The 22,220-nt window shown below is 34.9% G+C and overlaps 1 protein-coding gene across 3 annotated transcripts in view; it reads left to right on the top strand.

Annotated features, from left to right (window-relative positions):
* Positions 1-21,325, top strand: part of GDAP2 (ganglioside induced differentiation associated protein 2) — a 68,945-nt gene extending 47,620 nt beyond the window's left edge. For 2 of the 3 annotated variants that reach the window (XM_012761837.2, XM_012761838.3), the window contains exons 11-14: positions 1,988-2,127; positions 3,710-3,764; positions 14,238-14,381; positions 20,037-21,325. In XM_012761837.2, the coding sequence (XP_012617291.1) occupies positions 1,988-2,127; positions 3,710-3,764; positions 14,238-14,381; positions 20,037-20,084 (387 nt within the window). In that variant the 3' untranslated portion in view covers positions 20,085-21,325. Of the gene's footprint in view, positions 1-1,987; positions 2,128-3,709; positions 3,765-14,237; positions 14,382-20,036 lie in introns of those variants that run through there. The other variant, XM_076000018.1, reaches the window with a different exon arrangement.
* The last annotated feature ends 895 nt before the right edge of the window (positions 21,326-22,220 follow it).

Raw genomic sequence — 22,220 nt, 5'->3', positions numbered from 1 at the left:
ATAGTATGGAAATTATCCAAAGCTTGGCTGTAGCTGTAGTCCCTGAAACTGTTCAAAGTAGAATACTCATGTCAGGGACCATAGAATCCACAAGAGTAATACATAGATCATCCTAGAACATTCATTTTATTAGAAACTGACTGCAAAGGGGAAGAATAACTTAAACTGATCAATAATTATTAATCAAAGTAAAAAATGTATTTAAAAATGGAAAATTACATAACATTTTAAGATAAAGTACAGTTGTGCAAAAGCTGATAATTGATTCCAGCTAAGCCCTCATACTGTTGGTCACTGGTATTTGGGTTAAAAAAAATTGTGAAAGCACTGAACCTAGCTTGTTACTCACAGGGTCATTTGTAGCAAAAGGTTATAACTTAAATTCCTAACAGATAATTATGGTATATTAACAAATGAAATATTCTGTGACCCTTAAAAATTATGATTATAGAGGAGAGCACTATAGAGAATTATTTATAATATAATATCAATAGGAGAAAAAGTGATTCGTTAAATTGTTTCTACACTGACCGCAATTTTTTTTGTTGTTAATTTTTTTTTTAAGCACAAAAATGAAGTAAATATTTCAAAATAGATTTCATGGTTTTGGGGAGAATTTGTCTTCCACATTTTTCTGTGATGTGACTATACCTTTTTATAATGAAAAAAATTTAAGATGGGGAATTTGAAGCCAAAAAGGAATATGCTAATTACCCTAGGGTGGGAGTGGGGTGTGGACAGAAAGAGGATGAAAAAGCAATCTGGTAAGAAGAGAAATAAGAATAATAAAGAATAATGAAGATACACACAGAGGAAAAACTCAACTGATGAAAATTATACCATTAGTAAGCTTCTATTTGCGACTTGTTCTGTATTCTTAATCAGTGTGACATTCATTCTCATCATCAATAATGTGATTGATATCAATAAAAACATAAATCCCTGAATTTGATTTTGGTGTGCATGGGGCTCTAGGTATTCATGATATATCATTTCATATAAAATATTGAGCTAGATAATAGTAATTATTATAATACCAAACCAGGTAACAACTGGAAAGATCATGTGTTTTCTTAATGTCCTCATCTGTCTTTTCTGGCAGCAGCTGGATCCTAATCCACGTTAATCCAGTCATGTTAATGCCAAGGACTCACCTGAGGAGGAATTGGAAAACAGCCCGTTTTATAGTAATCCTTTAGTTGTTACCTCTCAGCTTCCTCTTTGTAATTATTTACAGCTAAACCATTGAGTCATGCTGGCCCTGCCCATACTGTATCTTTATTTTGTTTTTAGTGTTTCTCTTATATTTCATCCATTTTGTAATAGAATATTTTTCTAACCAATCTGGATCACGTTAAATGTAAGTCTTTCAGAGCTCTAGAAATGCTGCCCAGCCTATTGCCATTTACTGACTAAACCTGTTCTCAGTATCTTCATTCAGATCAGCTCTAAAGACCCAAGAAAGTTAGCTCTCAAAGTGAGCCATGTAAAGGACCAATCAGTATATCCTTTTGTAGTAATTCTCGTTTACAATGAAAGCCATGAGTCTATATCTGAGCAGAGACAGAAAAGACTTTGGTCTAATTCAAGCAGAAACTTCAAGAAGGATTAAGTCTAGAAATTCTACTTTTAACAGTTTTGATATCGTTATCCTAGAAAGGGGAAACCTGGTAGTTGCCCCAAGAACTCTTTCCTGTATATGAAGAGTTATTTTAGAGGATAGAGTCTGATTGTTCTCCTCTGTCACTTAGAACAAAACAGAAAGGGATTGTACTGTTGCATTTATGAGAATTATTAAACACTGGGCTGATTCGCTTTCCTAAAGAACTTTTTAAAGAGAATTGTTACTTATCAGTCTGAGATGTCTATCTGTAATGACTAGGGCATAGATTAGATTATTCTTCTGGGTTTTACTTTCTCTTGGCCTCTGTAAAATAACCTACTGTGCAAAATGAACTTTACCTTTACTCCTCTTTTCTTTTTTTAGGCTATCTTATATTTTATCCATGTAATGGATCACATTGCTGTGAAGGAATATGTCTTAGTATATTTTCACACGCTGACCAGTGAATACAATCACCTGGACTCTGACTTCCTGAAGAAACTCTACGATGTTGTTGATGTCAAGTTAGTTATTTTTGCAAATTATGAAGGGGACATAACTTCTTTCTTTTTTAAGATTAAGCAATAGAAACCATTGCTATGTGTTCTGTGAAAGGATATTTCAATTAACTAAGATTTTTATCATACATAGATTAGATATTTTAATCCTAAGAGGCCCTAAGGTGGCCTTAAGGAACTCATACTTACTTTGTATTAATGTAAATTCATATGAAAACTTTCCCCCACTTTTAAAACACCTTAGAAAAGGTTTGAGGTCAATATTTTATACATAACCAATTATTGTGTATAAAATAACAAAAATAGTATCTTCTATTTATATGGTGTTTGTTAGAAAAGATATTATATCTACATTTGAAAGATAGGAGAATATTGATATTCTGAAAGTTGAAGTATGTTGTCCAAAGTCTTAGAACAGTAAATGCAGAATTTGGACTTGAACCCGGGCCACTGACTTGGAGCCGGAAAATTAGTTTCATTAAACCGTATTTCCCTGGAAGTGATAATGAAAATTTTAACCAGAAAATGTATGTATTAACCAGAAAATGCAAAGATCAAATGTAATTTTTTCTCATTAATAGATTTCCTAAATAAAAAAGGCACTCTACCCCCTTGTTTGCTATTTAGTTATTTGGAGCTTCATAATGTGGATTATACTGAAAAACCCATTTTATAATAAGGGTACAAAGAAGGAAAATTACTATAAATTTCCAACTATCTTACTCCTACCATTAAATCTTATCTTAATTAGGAATATTAAAACTTTCATTACCCAACAGACACCTTTTTACCTTGCTCTGCATATGGGTTGTATAAACGTAAGGTAGTGTCACTCCACTGTAGTTCTTCTACCACTAACCAGTTCTTTACTTGGTACAGGCCTCAATTATGAAATGAAGAGTTTTTACTCTGAAGGCCTTTCCAATTAACCTCGTGACCAAATGGTGATTAGTGGACTGTTAAAAAAGAATCTCAGGCACACCTAAAGAGATTAGATAGAGTGGTGGGTGAGAGTATGTTTTTGGAGCCAAGTTGCCTCGGTTTAATTTCTGGCTCTACCACTTGATAGCTGAGTGATTCTGTGAGGGTTAAAGGCAATAATAGTATGCAGCTTAGAATCATTATGAGAATTTAAGTAGAAAGCCTTTGGACAATTTCTGGGACATAGTAAATATTATGAATTTTTTGAAATATGACCATTGAAACCTTTAGTTTCTAATTTTTGTCATAATTTTAAATGGTTTTACTGTTTAATTCATACATCTGATCCCAGAGATTCTAACACCATATAAAAAATGACACACAATAAATTTGTTTGTTAAATGTAAATTTAGTCAACTTTGTTCTACTTATAAATGTCTCTGTAAGAAGCCAACAAAATATCTCCTATAAAAAAGATACTGTAAATAATGAAATATTCTCTGAAATGTTTTTGAAATGTCACCTAAAATTCAATATGTAAATTAGAGCTGCTTTTAAAAAACTTTTTTCCTCTGTGAATATATTTATATATTCAAGCAAAGAGTCTATAATGATGACTGACTTTAGGCATGACTTATACTGACCCTTTTGTTTGTTTTTGAATCAGGTACAAAAGGAATTTGAAGGCTGTTTATTTTGTTCATCCAACATTTCGTTCAAAGGTACAGTATTTTTCTCTTTTTGACTAAATCTTGAATTTAAGTATGCTGCATACCCAGAATATTAAGCTATTTTTCAGCATCCCAATTGTTGTTATCCTTACAACTGCTAATTTCTTCGTTTGCTCTTCTTTTTTAAGTGATCCCAAGTTGTGGTCCTGATGTTTCGGTTGTATGTTAACCTCTCAGTCCTTGCTTCTTCATGCCCTTTGTTCATTTGGGCCTCATTATACTGTTGGTACAAAATATACTTTCCCTCCTCTGCTCATGGCCAACTCCCACTTGTCCTTGTGACCTCAGCTTAATGATTACTTTCTGTAGAAAACCTTCCCTGACCACACCTGCAGCTGGTAGATCCTTCTTCATTGTACCCCTTAAGAGTCTATAGTCCTCTGTGAGTGTTATGTTTTTATTCTAATTGCTTATTTAATTTTTAGCCTTATATGTTAATCTATGAGATTCGTTAAGGGCTAGAATATAGCTATCCTACTCACAGTTATATCCCTAGTACCTAATCCTACACTTTGACTTTATCAAGACATCTAGCCCCTTGGTCTTTTTATGCTTTCTGAAAATTTCTTTCTTCCCTGTATTCTCTTCCCTATCCAGCCCAAAACCCACATTCCATCACTTTAGCCATTCTTGTCAATGTCTAAATTTACCTGTTGTGACCTCTTACTCTTTCATCACACTTGCCTATCAAAACCTCAGCTTGAGATAATCCATCATTCTGTTTTATTCACTCCTGAAACTGAGTTGCTGAGCACTGAGGAAGAAATCATAGAGCCATAAGAATTTGGAGTCCTCAGCAGATTCATGGGGCTTTCACTGCAAGAGGTCCTTTGATGTTTCACCGGATGGCCTTGCCTCATTCTCAACCAAGAACATTTTAATAGAAACCATCAACAAAGAGCTTTCTGTCTCCCCACTCCCACCCCAAACCTACCTGCTGTCTATTGCCTCCTTTTTCTCTATTATAAAGAATGTACTCTTCTTAATGAAGGGCAGTCCCTCTACTTGTGCTCTGGATCCCATAGGTAATAACATTAACTGACATTTTTTAAGTTCTTACTATATGCCAGTTCTTCCCATGCATTATCTTGTTTAAGCCTTACAGTATACAGTGAAGTAGGTAGTAGTATTGTTCCCATTTTATAGGTAAGGAAATTGATGCTTGCAGATCTTAAGGAACTTTTCCAAGGTAACCAGCAGTAAGTAGCAAAGTCTGGACTTAAATCTAGGCATTATAATCCCAGAGCCTACACTCTTAACTACAGAGTGTATTTCCGTTTCCTCAGGAACCTCTCTTTAGTAGTTGGCATCTTTCTCCTCTTTCACTTTGCTAGATATAAATTATCAACTTGTAAACATGCCAAGGCAGCCATTTCTTTCTCCTACAAAAATTATTTAGTGTAATCTATATTCTGTGCTAACCATCTCCATTTCTTGCACAATTTAAATTACTCAAATTGGTTTTGATCCTGCAATGCCAATTGAATGAAGCTTCTCACACCATAATCACTATTAACCTCTGTTACTAAATCTAATAGACACTTTTCTGTCTTTATGTTACCTGCCTTCTTTACATCCTTAAACACAATTGGTCACTTCCTCCTTAACACATTTTGTCTTGGCTTCTTTGAAATTTCCCTTGCCTGATTTCCTTACTACTACTAACTGTTCCTTCTCAGTCGTCTTTGTGGGCCCTCATTCTCTGCTCATCCTTGGAATGTTAGTGCCCATGCCTTCTGCTCTTATCTTTCATTCTGTACCTTTTTTCATTCCCATGTGTTCAATGACCCTCCAAAATAAATGCAATTCCCAGATGTATGTCTGGAGAAGTAATAGAGCCTAATATTTAGAAGTATGGTTTTGAGATTCGGGTGACCTAAATTCTAATCCCAGCTAAATTCTAATCGTCTAATTACCAATTCATCTCAGGCTAGTAGTATAATCTTCTTGTGCTTTAATTTTATCCTCTGTAAAATGGGAATAATCATAGTGCCTATCTTTTAGGATTATTGGAAGGATGAAATGAATTAATATATGTAAAATGCTTAAAACTTTACCTGACATATAACAAGCATTCAGTAAATGTTAACTGTCATCATCATCATTACTGTTGATAGGCGCTGTGCCTGCACCTTTAACTGCTGATTAGATAATCTTCACGTAGATGTCTTACAGGCCCCTAAAGTTCAACATTTTTAAACAGAACTGTTCATGTCCTCCACATCCCACCCCCATCTATTCCTTAACTGCTTTTGTATTCCCTGTCTTCGTAAATGGGACCACTGCCTGCCCAGTGCCTAAAGCAGAAACCAGAGAGACGTTCTTGAGTACTTTCTCTACCTCACCTCTCACCACGTTGTGTCAAGCCTTTGTGCTTACTATTGCCCACATCTGTGCCTATATCTTTCTTCTGTCTGCCACTACTTTAGTTTGTCCCACTATCATCTTTTACCTAATTAGTTTTCATATTGCCCTGCCTCCAATATTGCACTGCTTCAAGTGCCTTCAGTGGTGCCTTATGAAATTTTCTTATAATGTCATGATAAGAATCCTACAATATTTACCATAATCATCCTTTGCAAAAGTTTGCTGACTCCTGGCCTAGGCAACAACAAAATAAACCAAAAAAGAATCTATAGAGATGATTTGGTTTGGAGAAAAGATGACTTTTTGGATATAAATACCTGGGATTCAGTGATGTATTAGATGAGTAAGGGTGAGAAGAAGGACTGTGTCATCCAATGCTCCCAGGTATCATAAGATGTAGAGGTCATGGATTGGATATAAATTTGAGAGTCACCATCAAGTAATAGAGGATTGACTCTTTAAATATATTAATGAAGAAAATCACAGAGACTTAGAGTAAAGACAGATCCCTGAGATCAGGGAAGGAAGACCAAGAAGAAATCTAAAAATTGGTAAGATAACCAAGATAGACTAATGCTGTAGGAGCCAGTGGAGGGGAAAGCATCAAAGATGTAGGAATAATCATTATTTTAAAGTACTGTGTAAAAATTAAGCATGATACCTGCTGAAAGGTTATTGTATGTTAGTTACACCTCAGTACAACTTAAAAAACTACAGTGAGATATCACTACATTGCCACCAGCATGGCTAATCTTAAAAAGACTGACAGTGACAAATAATGCCTATGTCATGGAGCAACTAAAATTCTCCTACATTGTAAGTAGAAATGAGAACTTGTACAACCATTTTGCAAAAAGCTGTGGCAATTTCTTATAAACTAAACATATACCTTAGTCTGTGACCCAGCAATTCTGCTAGATGTTTACTCAAGTGAAATGAAAGCATGTGTACATGAAAAGAGTTACACAAGAATGTTCATAGCTGCTGTATTCATAATAATCAAAGACTAGAAACAGCCCAGGTGTCCATCAATTGGATTATGAATAGCTAAACTTGGGTATTTTCTTGTAATGGAATATTACTTAGCAGTAAAGAGGAATATACTACTATAACACAACAGCATGGATGGATCTTAAAAACGTTGTGCTGAGTGAAAGAAGCCTTACATAAAAGAGTCATATGATTCCATTTATGCAAGGTTGTAGAACAGGTAAAACTAATGTATGCTAGAAAAAAAAATCAAAACAGTGTTTGTTTCTTAGAAGTGGAGCAAGAAGGAAAAGGGATATGAGGGAATGTTCTAGGGTGATGAAAATATTTTTTACTTTAATAGGAGTTTTGCTTATACAAATGTGTGCACTTGTCTAATCAGCAAAAGTGCATTTAAAATCTGCATTTCATTGAATATAAATTTTCAATGAAACTGAACAAAATTGAATTTGAATTAAGGATGTGAATGCTGTATTTGGGAAAAATTTACTGATGTCTGTAATTTACTTTGAAATGCAGCAGAAAAGTAAGATAGATGGGTAGAGGGATAGATATATATATGGTAGAGAAAATATAAGGAATATGTTAATGATTGAGTGATGACTATGCTAGAGTTCACTATTAAATTCTTTCAACTTCAGTGAGTGAACATTTTCATAATAAAATGGTGGTTTTTACTTGGAAAAATTAATTTTTTTTATCTTTGTCACAGAGTCAAACTTATGGGAACAGTGTACCAGACTTAAGAAAATATGTAGCCACTATTTGCTAAGATCTAACTTTAATCCCTCCTCCTTCACACTAGAAAGTCAATAAATAGCTATCCTTTCTGTGATATCAGTGGATAGACATTATCAGAAATTTCAGGGTTAGAGCCACTGGCCTTGGCTGTCATACCACTGGAATGCTTCAGATAGGAGTCATTGCAAATGTGAAATTGGGGCACAGGCTGAAGACCAGGAGTAAAAGCCATTATTATACCTCTCCTTAATTTTGGGGGGTGAAGAAAATGAAAGAGGACTGAGAGAATAATACAAAATATAATAAAATTCAATATTTATACTGAGTCAAAACTATATACAGGCATTTGTGATTATAATGTAATGAGATGAAATCAAGAGATCATAAATAAAACAATCAAATCACACTGTTCTGATTTCCATACCTCTCAGATCTTTTCTAGGCCACTCCACCGAAGTGATAATAAATTAACTACTTGTATAAATCACTACTCTTTTTCTTCTTTGAAGTTTACTAATATAATGCAAACTAGTAGAATTTAAACCCACTGTTGATTCTGTTAGATTCTGGCTCTTGCAGATTACCTGAGTGCCTGCACCTAAACAGTCTTTTCATCACTTCTGAGCCTTTTGGCTAAGATAAAGTGTAAACAGTCTTTTCCTAATATATATTGTTCTGTGGTCCTGTGTTCTTGGCTTTGCATCTGTGAATAACTGGATAAAAGAATCTAGTGTTCACAAGATATCTCAACAGTCCTTTTTCAAATCTTTAATTGTCTTCATTTTTTTAATATAATACTAAGTAATGTGAGTTTAGCTAAATTGAGGTATATTTTTAACTTATAAGCAATTGATTATTTATTTATTTTTATTTATTTATTGAGGCACAGTCTCACTATGTTGCCCAGGCTAGAGTGTCGTGGCATCAGCCTAGCTCACAGCAACCTCAAACTCCTGGGCTCAAGCGATCCTTCTGCCTCAGCCTCCTGAGTAGCTGGGACTACAGGCATGCGCCACTATGCCCAGCTATTTTTTTCTATATATATTTTTTAGTTGGCCAATTAATTTGTTTCTGTTTTTAATGGAGACGGGGTCTCGCTCTTGCTCAGGCTGGTTTCGAACTCCTGACCTTGAGTGATCCTCCTGCCTCGGCCTCCCAGAGTGCTAGGATTATAGGCATGAGCCATGGTGCCTGGCCAGCAATTGAAAATTTAAAGCCAACCTATATAAAACTGAAATTTTAAGAAGTGAAGAAAGTGCTCTTGGGTCTCCCTGAACAGAAAACTTTTAACTGGTTTCCACTTCCATTTTAAGTAATTTTCTCTTGATAACTCCTGGAAGATGTAAAGGATATAATATATAATGGAAGAAAAATGCAACAGAAAATTGTCTCTCTTTCAAAGACTGTATGCCTAAAATCACTGCCTTTTCTTCCTTAACTCAATTTACTTTCTTTACCACCACCACCGCATGTCAGTAGGGTGTAGCACATTCAAGAGTCCTGTCATGGAATTGTTTGAGAGGGACCTTAAAAATCATTTAACTTCTTCATCTTATAGATGGAGAAAATGAGGCCCAGATTGAAGTATAATTTGTTTTTATTGTAGAATGAAGGAATATTAGACCATCCCTAAATAGTGTTAAAGTCCACAAACTCCTATTCATCTATTCATTAATTCTTTCCACAGAGTTCCTTAGTTTACGTTGGGCATAGTTATATCAGGGAACCTTTTCATGTTGGAAGGCCACATTAATTTAGCTGTAATCAAACAAGGCCACATTCATGAAACTTCAATTAGATATACTTAAAAATGGACATTATTTTGTAAAAATCTAACTCAGGGGTCCTCAAACTTTTTAAACAGGGGGCCAGTTCACTGTCCCTCAGACTGTTCGAGGGCTATAGTTTAAAAAAAACTATGAACAAATTCCTATGCACACTGCACATATTTTTGAAGTAAAAAAACGAATGAGCAAAAACACCCACATGTGGCCTGTGGGCCGTAGTTTGAGGATGCCTGATCTAACTACTATGTACTTAATAATTTCAAAAAATGAAAACTGTTTGTTAATTTTAAAGTTAACTAACCTTTTAATGACTTTGTTGTGCCTGCTTTTGGAAAGCATTTGAATGATATTTGGTTGCAGCATGGAGGTCAGTGGTTTCAGTTGATCCTCTAGATGGGTATCAGTTACTTGTGACTTTAAGGGCACCTTGATTTGGGTTAGGTAGGAGAAGGTGGATTCACAGCAATAAGTGGTCGAAAAGCAAGAAAGCATTTTTCAGGCATGTTGCTGAAGGTGTAGGTATTCTACTGCATTTTTCCATATTTTTTGGATCTTTGCTAAGAAATGGATCTTTCTTAGCACCAGTGACATAGAAATGTCATCTGCTGAAAGCTCAATCAGTTCCTTCTATAGTTCTTTAGGTCCCTTGGTGATTTCAACTAGGTGAGGCTAATTTGAGAGTGATGTGATTCTCAGTCAGTGAACCTTTCATTGTATTCTCTAATTAATAGGTCTATAACAGCTGTGTATTCTTCAGGTGATTCGCATATATCATCCTGCTCATCAGTGACCTTTGCTAACTGGGGAAAATGTTCATCTGAAATTTTCTTTTGAAGAATTGTTTTAAAAAAGATAGCTTTTTTTGAAATGCTTCGATTTTTTGCCACATTTCATATATAGACTTCGTTTTACCTTGCAAAGAAATATTTAAGTCATTTTGATGCGATATGACATCACACAGAAATGCTACATTGCTGTAGAAATCTTCTTTCAGGAATTCACATTACTGATTCTGTTCTTCATAGAATTTAACTATCTGTTCTTGCAGAGATAAAATTTTGGCTAACACCTGTCCCTGCAATAGCCAACACACTTTAGAATGATACAGCAAGTCCACACTGAATACCTCATCCTTCAACTTAAGCAAGTTACAAAACTGACCATGCTGTGTTGCAATGTGCATGAATGTAATTAACAATACTTATAACTCATCACTTAAAACAGTAGCTTTAACACAGAGATTTTGCTGATGCAAGGTACAGTGAAAATATATGAGAGCATCTGGATCTGTTACTACTTTTTTTGTTTTATCTGTGCAATAAACCCTTCATGTTTTCCTGTCATGGAAGGTGCATCATCTATACATACACTCACTAACTTTGCCGAATTCAGTCCGACTTCACTACATTTATCTTGAAAGTTGTTGAAGATATCTATTCCCCATGTTTTGTTCACAAGAGTGCCTAAATTGAGTAACTTCATACAAAGAAAATCTCTGTTATGACCCAAATGAAGTATAAAACCTGCACCGAATCAGTAGCATCAGTTGATTCATCCAAAGCAATTGAATAATATATATTTTCCTTTTGAAGTATTAGACAAAGTTGTTCTGTTATTTGAAGGCTAATTCATGTTGCTAATCAGTTACGGTTCTCCTTGAATGAGGCAGTTGTTTGTACTTTGAAACATTATCAGGGTCTAAGCATCCTACCACTTTGACAATGCATTCCTTCACAATTTCTGTATTACTGAATGGCTTCCCTTTTTTCCCTAGTACATAAGCTACTTTATAAGTTGCTTCAGTGGCATCATTTCCAGGTCTTATTGCTGCTTAAAAGAACTGTTTTTGCTTTTGCTTTTTATCTTTTAATTTCTACAATATAACCTTCGCACTTCTCACTCTAATTTAAAATATTTGTGGTCCTTATGAGTGTTACAATACTGATGAGCATTAAATTTCTTTAATGTTGATATTGCAGTATTACAAAGCAAGCAAATCATCTTGTCTTTAGCAGAAACAAGATAATATTGCAATTCCCAATCCTCATTAAAAAATCTGTTTTCTTCCTTCAGCATTCTCTTGGTCATCTTTGACATGATGGGGAGACCTGACGTTAAGCAGACAGAATTTAAAAATACTGTCAGCTGTGCAACTATTCACAAATTCCACTTCAAACAGAAACACAGTGCACCATTGTCAAAAACTAATAGCAGACTTTACTCAACCCCCATAAACTCTTACTAGTCAGCCTTGGGCGATAGTGGTGCCAGTCAGGTGGGGGAAGTTAGAACTAAATCATGAGCACAGCAGCTGTCAGTTTAGCCCGTATGGCTTACTAATGTTCTAATTGTGCTGGTCAATCTGGGAGAATTATTTCATTGAAACTTATTATTTGGTTATTTCAAATGCATTCATTTTAAAAATAAAAATATGAAAGAAGAACAAAAATATATTAATAAAAACGAAAGGATTTGTTCTGTAAATTTGGATTCAGTCAAAAGGTGGCACTTATGGACCTAGAAGGCCACAGGATCCCCACTTCTGAGTTATACCCTATGAATATGCCATTGAGTAAGTCTCTGCATTGGGGAGTTTATATTTTATTTACAGAATCAGACACTACAATACAGAATGTTAATTATCATGCAGTATAATGTGAGTAAACACAGTGTCGTTGAGACACTTTAAAGGATGTTTCGTTTTCCAGCTTTGGGTGGAACGCAGTCAAAGACGGCATGTTCACTGAGGCAAATTCTGATCTGAGTTCTCAGGGAGAATTGAGGGAAAGGGTGTCAGGGCTAACAAAGCAGCATGTGGAAAGATCCTGAGGTGTAAGAGACAGTGACACAAAAATTCCCTACATAGTCTCTTTTTGTTCCATAATTTTATACCTTTTGCAAGTAGCACAGCTCCTTATATATAATAGGTATTCACGTTTCCATTCATTGCATTTAACATCTTTTGCCTTAGGTAGTTATTATTTTGCTTAACAAACAGATTTTGGTATGGAATTCAGCGATCATTTAAATTAACTCACTGAGTTCTAGCAAGGTCAAGTGCCTCCCCCAGCCCCAATGAACTTGATAAAAGGAGAGGGGAGAAGGTATAGGGGGTAATGTTAATATCTGAGGCCTTTTGGCAGTCATTGGTAGTATAGCTGACAGAAGCTATGACCTGAGCTATAAAAATTGTTATAAAATAGGCCTTATCTTTTTTTTTAAGTTTAAATTTACCACAGGAATAAAATAGGCCTTCATTTATTCATTCTTTAACAAGTACTTGAGAACTCAGTGATTATTTATCTGCTAGGTACTAGAGAGATTATAGAAATGAATATAAGTAACTGAAATACTAGGAAGTAGGAATAAGTGCTAGAAAGGAGATTTAAACATAAGGTTATAAGAATTCAGTTGAGGGGATAATCTATTTGGGGCTGTAAGGGAGAAATAGTGGTGGAAATGGCACTTATACTGGGTCTGGAAGTTTGAATAGGATTCTGATAGAGATAATTTAATTCAGTATTGTCTCTATTGTTGTATGTTTTCTCACAAGTAAATATGAAGAAAATATGTCATTTTAGGGGCCTAGAGTATGTTAAAGGTTTGGAGCAGCCACTGAAGAATATGATAGGGTGCCAAAGAGAAATTAACAAAATGATTCATATCAGTAGTAGGCACCCAAAGTGGCATGTATTTATAATGTACCCAGTTTGTACCCATTTGGGGTATATTATGCCAGTACACTGAAAGTTCAGATGCATAGGATTTCTTCGTCTGTAAATGGGAATAGCAACAGTATCATACCTACCTCACAGGACTGTTGATAAATGTGGACTAATTTATGATTGCTAATTTAGATAAATAAGCAATAATTTATAAGTTTTCCTACTTTATGTCAGTATTCTTCACTATCAAGAATTTTCTCTTTCTTTTTTTTGTGGAACCAACGAATTTTGCAGGCTAGCTTTTTTATAGAGGGATTGTATATACAATGTACAATGTACAGTGAAATGAGCAAAGGTGGCTCCACATCTACAGGTGATTCGCTTTGATTGACTTCAAGAAAGAGATTGCATGCCATATGTCAACTAAAAATATCTAAATCTCAAATATTGGCAACATTTTCTTTTCAGTCTCTTTTGAAAAATTGAATTTGTGAAATTTAGAGATAGTAAACCATTTTCTTAGTACAAGAGCACCAATTATTCTACCAAATAATGCAGTGGTTTTGACTACAACCCCTACTAAGAGGCATATAATGCACCACAACACACTACACACAGGAGCAAATGTACATATAGTAGAAGCAAAAGCTTCACAAAATGAAACTCATCCTTATTACAGCCCCTAGTAATTGTTATCCTAGGTTTTTTTCTTTTTTTTTCTTTTTAATGTTGTTCATGATCAATTCAACTGATTGCACAACTCACTGATGAACTACAGAATGCACTTTGGAAAACACTGGTTATTTTAAGATTATGAAATATAGTTTTTAATCTAATATGAATTTGCTAAATTGTGTTTGTACTTCTAACTGTGGTGAGTGGCTTAAATTATTTTTTTCTCGTTTATTAATCAGGTGTCAACATGGTTTTTCACCACCTTTTCTGTCTCAGGACTGAAGGACAAAATCCACCATGTGGACAGCCTCCACCAGCTATTTTCTGCCATATCACCAGAACAGATCGACTTTCCTCCTTTTGTCCTTGAATATGATGCCAGGGTAAGAAATATCAGAAGTTCTCACTCACCTGGTGTAGAATATTAACTATCTATAGAGCAGTGCTTATGAGCACAAGATCCTGTCATTATAAAATATTATTAATGTAAATTAGTATGTTTCAGTATACTTGATAATATCATTTAACATTCTTTTTCTACAATAACTTTAGGAAAAGGATTTATCCCAGGAAAGGTGTTTCCTCTAGATAAATGATTCAATGGGAGATATTTCTGCTATGAGTTTGAAGCCAATCCTTTGTTATTATGTTCTCAGTTTTCTGCCACATTTGTGACAGATACTTCTGCCTAAATTTTTTAAGATTGAATGGTACATAAATCTCTTCTGCATAAATAAAGCCAGAAGAATCTACTGGTGTCCACATTCAGCATTAATCGTAAATCAGGTAGCCTATCTTAGTAGTCTTTACCCTGCTAAAAGTTTCATTTTTCTAAAAGTTTGTATAATGTTTTTAAGTGTCAACTAATAATATTAGTATATTATTTATGAATACACTTATGGATCTATTACTTAAACACTAATCAAAGGACTGTTCTTGAATTTTGATCAAAATTCTATTCTATTGTGTTTATTCATAGTATCACATCAGTAATTTTTTTAAAGTAACATATTTAGCCAAAAGCTCATCAAGCTCATTGTTTAACTGTTGCAATTACATATCTTTATGCATAAACAAGGGATATATTTGAAAGTTCTATTGTTTGAAATTAATTATTCTTCCCTAATTATTATGCAACATGTATACAGTAAAATAAAAATCCCACAACACATTTTCCCTCAAATATTTCTAGCTATGATTTCTTTTCCCCTTATATGAAGAACAAAGTGTATAATGTGATCTAATGGCTAATAAAATTTCATATTTGGCTGTTGCATAGAGAGAATTTATAATTGGAGCATCTGGATCATAGATACAAAAATTGTTAAATATATGGGAGAGAAAAAAGAACATTAGTTTGTATTTACCGCAGATTGCTGGAGTAGAAAATTGCCTATCATTATTCCTTTGAGCTGTACATCACTATTCTTAATGCTTAAAAAAAGTATAGCAGGAAATATGAAAGGCATTAAAAAATATTTTGATACCAAAAAATTGGATTGATAATTCAGAGCTAGTGTCTGGATTTATCATTTATTTTCTGGGGTAGAAATATATCAGTTGAGTGTTTTTTAGAAAACCCAAAGAACTGGTTTTTAAGCCAAAGTATTTTTTATATTCTTAAGGGCCTATAAAGCAGGCATTCATTAAATATCAATTATAACTCCATTCCACTGAGGCTTGATTTTGTTTATTTGTTTTGTTTGGATGTTTTAGCTTTCTGTTATATTTCTATATAAATACAGGCATAATAATGCAATTAATCAAAATTAGTAGACTGATTTTTTTTATTTCATAATATTACAAGGGTACAAATGTTTTTTGTTACATAGATACCTTATATAATGCTTAAATCAGGGCTTTTAGTGTGTCTGTCACCAGAATAGTATTCATTGTACCCAATAGGTAACTTTTTATACTTCCCCTCTTCCTGGGTCTCCAGTGTCCTTTACATCTCTTTGTGACTATGTGTACCCATCATTTAACTCCCACTTATTACTGAGAACATATGGTTCTTGTTTTTTCATTCCTGAGATACTTAGGATAATGGTCTCCAGTTCCATCCCAGTTGCTCCAAAAGGCATTATTTCATTCCTGAACAGACCAATAATGAGCAGCGAGATTGAAGCAGTAATAAAAAATCTCCCAACAAAAAAAAAGTGCCAGACCAGACAAATTCACAACCAAATCTACCAGACCTACAAAGAAGAACTGTTACCTGTCCTATAGAAATTATTCCATAACATTGAAAAGGAAGGAATTCTCCCTAACTCATTCTATAAAGCCAGTGTCACCTTGATACTAAAGCCAGGAAAGGGCACAATAACAACAACAAAAAACTACAGACAAATGTCCCTTATGAACATAGATGTAGAAATCTTGAGAAAAATGCTAGCAAATCAAATTCAACAGCATATCAAAAAGATAATTCACCCTGATCAAGTGAATCTCTTGCAAAGATGGTTCAACACATGCAAATCAGTAAACGTGATTTACCACATAAACAGAAGCAAAAACAAAGACCATATGATCATCTCAAAAGATGTAGAAAAAGCGTTCGATAAAATCTAACACCCTTGTATGATAAAAACCTTCAATAAACTAGGCATAGAGGGAGCATTCCTCAAAATTATAAAAGCCATATATGACAGACCCAAAGCCAGCATCATACTGAATGGGGAAAAGTTGAAAGCATTCCCCCTAAGAACTGGAACAAGACAAGTGTGCCCACTGTTACCACTTCTATTCAACATAGTACTGGAAGTCCTAGCCAGAGCAGTCAGGCAAGAGAAATAAATAAAGGGCATCCAAAATGGGAAAGAGGAGGTCAAACTATTCCTGTTTGCTGACAATATGATCTTGTATCAGGCAGGTGGGAGGAAGGAAGTGGGGATAGGTAAAGTCACACCTAATGGGTACAGGGCGCACTGTCTGGGGGATGGACATGCTTGGAGCTTAAACTCGGGTGGTGCAAAGGCAATTATGTAACCAAAGCATTTGTACTCTTGTAATATCCTGAAATAAAAAAAAAGAAAAGAAAACCCTAAAGACTCTTAGAATTGATAAATAAATTCACCAAAGTCTCAGGTTGCAAAATCAATGTATACAATCATTAGCATTTCTATACACAAATAATAGTCAAGCTAAGAGTCAAATCAAGGACTCAATACCATTTATAATAGCTACAAAGAAAATAAATTACTTAGTAATATACTTAACCAAGGAGCCAAAAGATCTCTACAAGGAGAACCGCAACACACTGATGATGGAAATCATGGATGAAGCAGACAAATAGAAAAACATCCCTTGCTCATGATTTGCTAGAATCAGCATTGTTAAAATGTCCATACTGCCCAGAGTGATTTATAGACTCAGTATAATCCTTATCAAATACCAATATCATATTTCACTGATCTAGAAAAAATAATTCTAAACTTCATTTGTAACCAAAAAGAGCCCAAACAGCCAAAACAATCTTAAGCAAAATGAATAATTTATAATCTAATTCTTCACTTGTTGGATCATCCCTGTGTACCTATACTAGAGCTTTCTAAAATTGAGATATTTAGAGCAAAGAGATGACCAAAGAGAGGTGTAAAAATGGGAAAGAAACCAAAGAGGATATTGGGAGATGATGTGGAAGGGGCAGGCAGAGGGCAGATCACTAGATACTGGAACTTCACAGATTATGCTGTAAGACTTTGGCTTTATAGTGGGAAGCATTCTGCAAGGAAGAACTGCCCTTACATTCCTGTTAGAATGACTGGAGAGAGATAAGTCTAAAGGAAAGGAGATGAGACCCAGTTAGTAAAGGCCATAGGAGAAATGAGGGTAGACCTAGGGCAGTGGTAGTGATAATGGCAAGGATTTGAAGATTTAAGCGATGTTGAGAAATAGACATTTTAGGAAATAAAATCTATAGCATTTGGTGACTGAGTAACTAGTAGGGATGAAGCAGAAAGAAAGTTTCTGCTTTAGAAAACTTAGTGGATGGTGTTGTCATTACCCTAGAGAAAGAATTTGGAGGAAAAGGATTAAGAAATTGAGGGGAAGGGACAGGGAGTTTGTTCACTTTGTGACATATTAGGATTCAGGTGTAGATACCAGTAGGTAGGGTTGGATGTTACCTTGTACGGAAACATTTTCCCTTGTGAAGAAGAGTCAAAAATACAATTGGAGAAAAGAAATGAGTGTAAAGTTTGTTAAGTTTCTTACCATGTTCAGTTGTGCCTTGCACACAGTAAGTTCTTTATTTGGTGAAGGAATGAAGTGATGTTTGTTAGTAGCGAGTTTCAGTGAGCTATTTTTTCTGGGATTTTTATGCCTTGGAATGGAGACATAAATTTTATAGGATTAAAAGGGAACTTGGAAGGTAGTTTTTATCTATCTAGATAAAAATGAACTTGAAACCATTTCAGAAAGTCAGCATTCTTATAAATATAGTCAAAGCAGAGAATATACAATTTAATTTGGCAACAGTTCTTTAAATTACTATGATTGTTCCAGAAATAGAGAAAATATTTGATTGCTCAACTGTCTGTGGGACAATGGAAGATTAATAAATGAAGCTCTATTTCATAGCAGTAAGTATTAGACTTGCTCTTAGTTTATCACGATTTAATGTAGACATGAGAAACCTAGAAAAATTTGGTAGTAGAATAGAATATAGAACTCTTAAAGATAGTGAACTATTTCTTCCCAGATGAACTTCAGGACTTTATCTCTTTGTGCATGTTTTTCTAAGCATAGCTTCCATACATATTGAAGATGCAGGATTGGTTAGTGAAACAGGTTTTGATAGGGATTTCTAAAATAGAAAAAGAAATAAAAGTTTTTATTATTTTTTTTTCAAGTTTTTGGAAATGTAGCAGTCTTAGGATTTTGTTTCTACCTAAATTTTCTTTTAATTTTTTTCTTTTAAATTTTCTGATACCTGGTCAAATTTATAATCAAAAAGTAAGTAAGTTTATGGCCCCAGGATCAGTTCCTGCTCTGGAGCATCTGCTCTGAAGAATGGCATAGCATCCGATTCATTTAGTCTCTCAAATGATATTTAACTACCTGCTGTGTTTAAGACCAAGTAAGTTAAATGTAGTAACTATAATGTAAATATCCCAGGAAGCAGTGCTATTTTCATCCAACTTCTCATTCTTCATTTGTAACTATTGCCTTACACTAATGCTAAGCTTTTTCTGTTCATGATTTACTGAAAAACAAGTTCTTTGTCAAAGAAATACTTGCTTTAAAAAATGAAAAATCAGTCTTAAGTCATATAAAACTAATCTAGGATCCTTCTACTATAAAGTTAACTGTCTTTATTTTTGTTTTTTAAGATAAAATTAGCTAACGTAGGGCCAAAAAATTTCCCTGATTTGTTCCTTTTTACATTTGACATTAAAGTTCTGGCATTTACTTCTCCCTCTTGATCTTGAACTAAATTCCCTGAGAACTATAATTGTTACAAGGCTTACCACTCAGGCATGTCATGAAGAATACTCATTTCTGCCAACATAGTTACAGTTATTAAATTCCTCAGTGATAATTTTTTTGTTTCATAACTCTATATTAAAGTTTGGCACACAGTAATACAACACAGTCTGACAAAGAAGAATCTAGGTGTTAGATTCAGATAGATTTGGATTTAAATTCAGGCTCTGCTGGTTACTAATTAGGTGACCTTAGATGAATTATGCAATCTGTGTGATCCTCATTCTCCTCTTTTGTGAAATGAGGATGTTACCTACTTCATGACATTATGTAAGGACTTAAAGGGATAATGAAAAAAAGTGCCTATAAAGAATTGGTCATATAGAATATTCAATAAGTAGTATTGTTCTGAAAAAAACATTGTCAGCCAGTTGTCTCTGCCTACTTTACCCCAACTCTCATTGACACTGGTGGAACTATCCGATGGCCAAGTGCTGCCTACTCAGTGCTAGACATCTCATACACACCATTGGCTATAAATCCCTTTCTTTCATATTCCCAATTAAAGTGGTCCTGTTACTTAATGCTCTTGTCTTCTTTTCTTTCCCCAGGAAAATGGGCCTTACTATACATCATATCCCCCGTCACCAGATTTGTGACCTACCATCTTTCAGTGCTTCTTGATTCCAAGGATGCCACTTCCTCCACAAATTGCTACCTGTTGAAGTGATATTCATTTTTGCTGTACAGATCCAGAGAGTCTTTTGTCCCTACCTCTCTGGTATTTTTTTATTGACTGTGTATTTTCTGGCACACAAGCAATCTAAAAATGGTAGGCCATTCTGAACTGCACACATTTTAAATTTGTATATTTGTATCAAATGGAAATGTTCATTTTTAGATTGTTAATAGAAATTGGGGAGCAACTTTTGAGTATCTTCAGTTTGCTGAAGGACACTGAATTCTCCATTAGACAAACAACCGGTATTGTTCATGTCATCTCTTTAACACTGCACGCTTCATTTGTGTACTTAAGTGTTTCTCGAAATATATAGAACCAATGTATGCTGACCAGATGCATTGTTTGCTTCAGATCCTGGTGTTAATGCCATTTACATTTTGTACAGATAATTCGGTTATGATAAAAGAGAATTGTCCGGGACCAAGAATGTAGAGGTGTATCTGAGAAAAGAAAAACAAAATCAAATCATTAGTAAAATACAGGACTTGGAATTTTGACGTACAAGTTAAGACTAAGGTTTAAGGATTAAGGTTCCTTAACCTTAAGGTTATATCCTGTTTCTGAATACTCTCAAAAAAAAAAAAAAAAAAAAAAAAAAAACCTTAAGGTTATATAATTTGTTAAGATTGCCTCTATTCTAATCTCAAAAGTGTGGAGAAACAAGACTATCTTCAGCCTCTTTCCTAAAATCATGGGTGATTTGGTCTCCTTATTCAAGCACATACCTTAAGTGAAGAGCATCTCCCAAGACTCCATCAGTGAGCTGTAAGAGAGTGCATTGTCTTCCCAGAGGCATGAATGATTTCGTTTGGCTCTTAGAAGTGCCACCCAAAGGACATTTCATAGCAGTGTCTCTTGAGTTGCCTACATCAATGTGGAGGAAGTGTGTTGCAGTGAACAAATCCAGGGACCTGATAATTGGCAAAAGACCACTTTTGCCACTCGGGCTCTATTTGTGCCTTAGCTTGCTTATGAGTAAAAATTAGAATTATGCTGCCTACCTCACAGAGGTATCATGAGGATTGCATTTAGAAAGGGCTTTTGATGTGTTTGAATGGAAAATGCTAAGGGAGTTTGTGTGGTGTGGGGTGTCTTCAGTTTTTAAATGAGAATAAATATGTGTGAGGGAATGCTACAAGGTACTCCTCTTGTACTTGGCACCTTTTGAGTGATTTTTCTTTTGGGGGGACAATACCTGCTAGTGCAAAATCCCAGCCCTGATGATCTCTTTCCTGCTTTGTCCACAGTTCCTTCTTGCCTGCTCCTGCCTTCCTGCTCCACCATGCCACACTTTCATGAGAGGCATCTATTAGTCATTTTAAACATTTTTCTTGAATTAAGGTCAAACCATTATCATTTCCATCTGGGTGTCTTCATATTCCTTTTGATTCTACACCACCACCACCCCATCTTCTTCACCCCATCATACACATTGGCAGTTAAGAGAAGTAAAAGGAGAACCCTTCTATTCTAATGTGCTCGGGATCAATGTTTCCAAGGGTCCCATTCCCTTTTCCTCAAACTAATTTTTCACTGGATATAAAAGAAACATGCCGCTCTTCATTAATGAGAGGGAAATCCTCCTATGGTTGTGTTAACCCTGTCCTATATAAACAAGAAGAGGCTTTACATGTCTTAGATAAGGGTTCTTATCTTTTGCATGTATTGGACACATTTGCTTTGTGTCAGACTTCAAGCCACCTATTCCTTATTTTAATATATGTCTCCATGTAAGGACTTCCTGTTATGTTCCCTAGGTCATCAGGTCCGGGCAGCCAGCCACATGTCAGGTGTTAGACAGCTTCTCAGACAGTGCTCCTTTAATCCTTTGAGCTTTGAGCCTTAAAACTCTAAAACCTTAACTTCATCTTCTACAATCATTAGATCATATTTGAGCTATCTTCTTCACTAGGTGCAGCTATAAAAATATCCCAGCTTTTCCTTGTTAAAGCTGAACGTGGTTACCTCGAATTGGCATCTGGCCTGAACCTTTTCCTCTATAGATAATAGAGGCTACAAGCTACTTTGCCATTTGAAAGGAAGCAAATTTATA

Source organism: Microcebus murinus, chromosome 2 (genome assembly GCF_040939455.1).
Source record: "Microcebus murinus isolate Inina chromosome 2, M.murinus_Inina_mat1.0, whole genome shotgun sequence".
NCBI classification, from domain to species: Eukaryota; Metazoa; Chordata; class Mammalia; order Primates; family Cheirogaleidae; genus Microcebus; species Microcebus murinus.
Note: the sequence above shows the minus strand (reverse complement) of the source record. Positions and strands in the feature narration are given on the sequence as shown.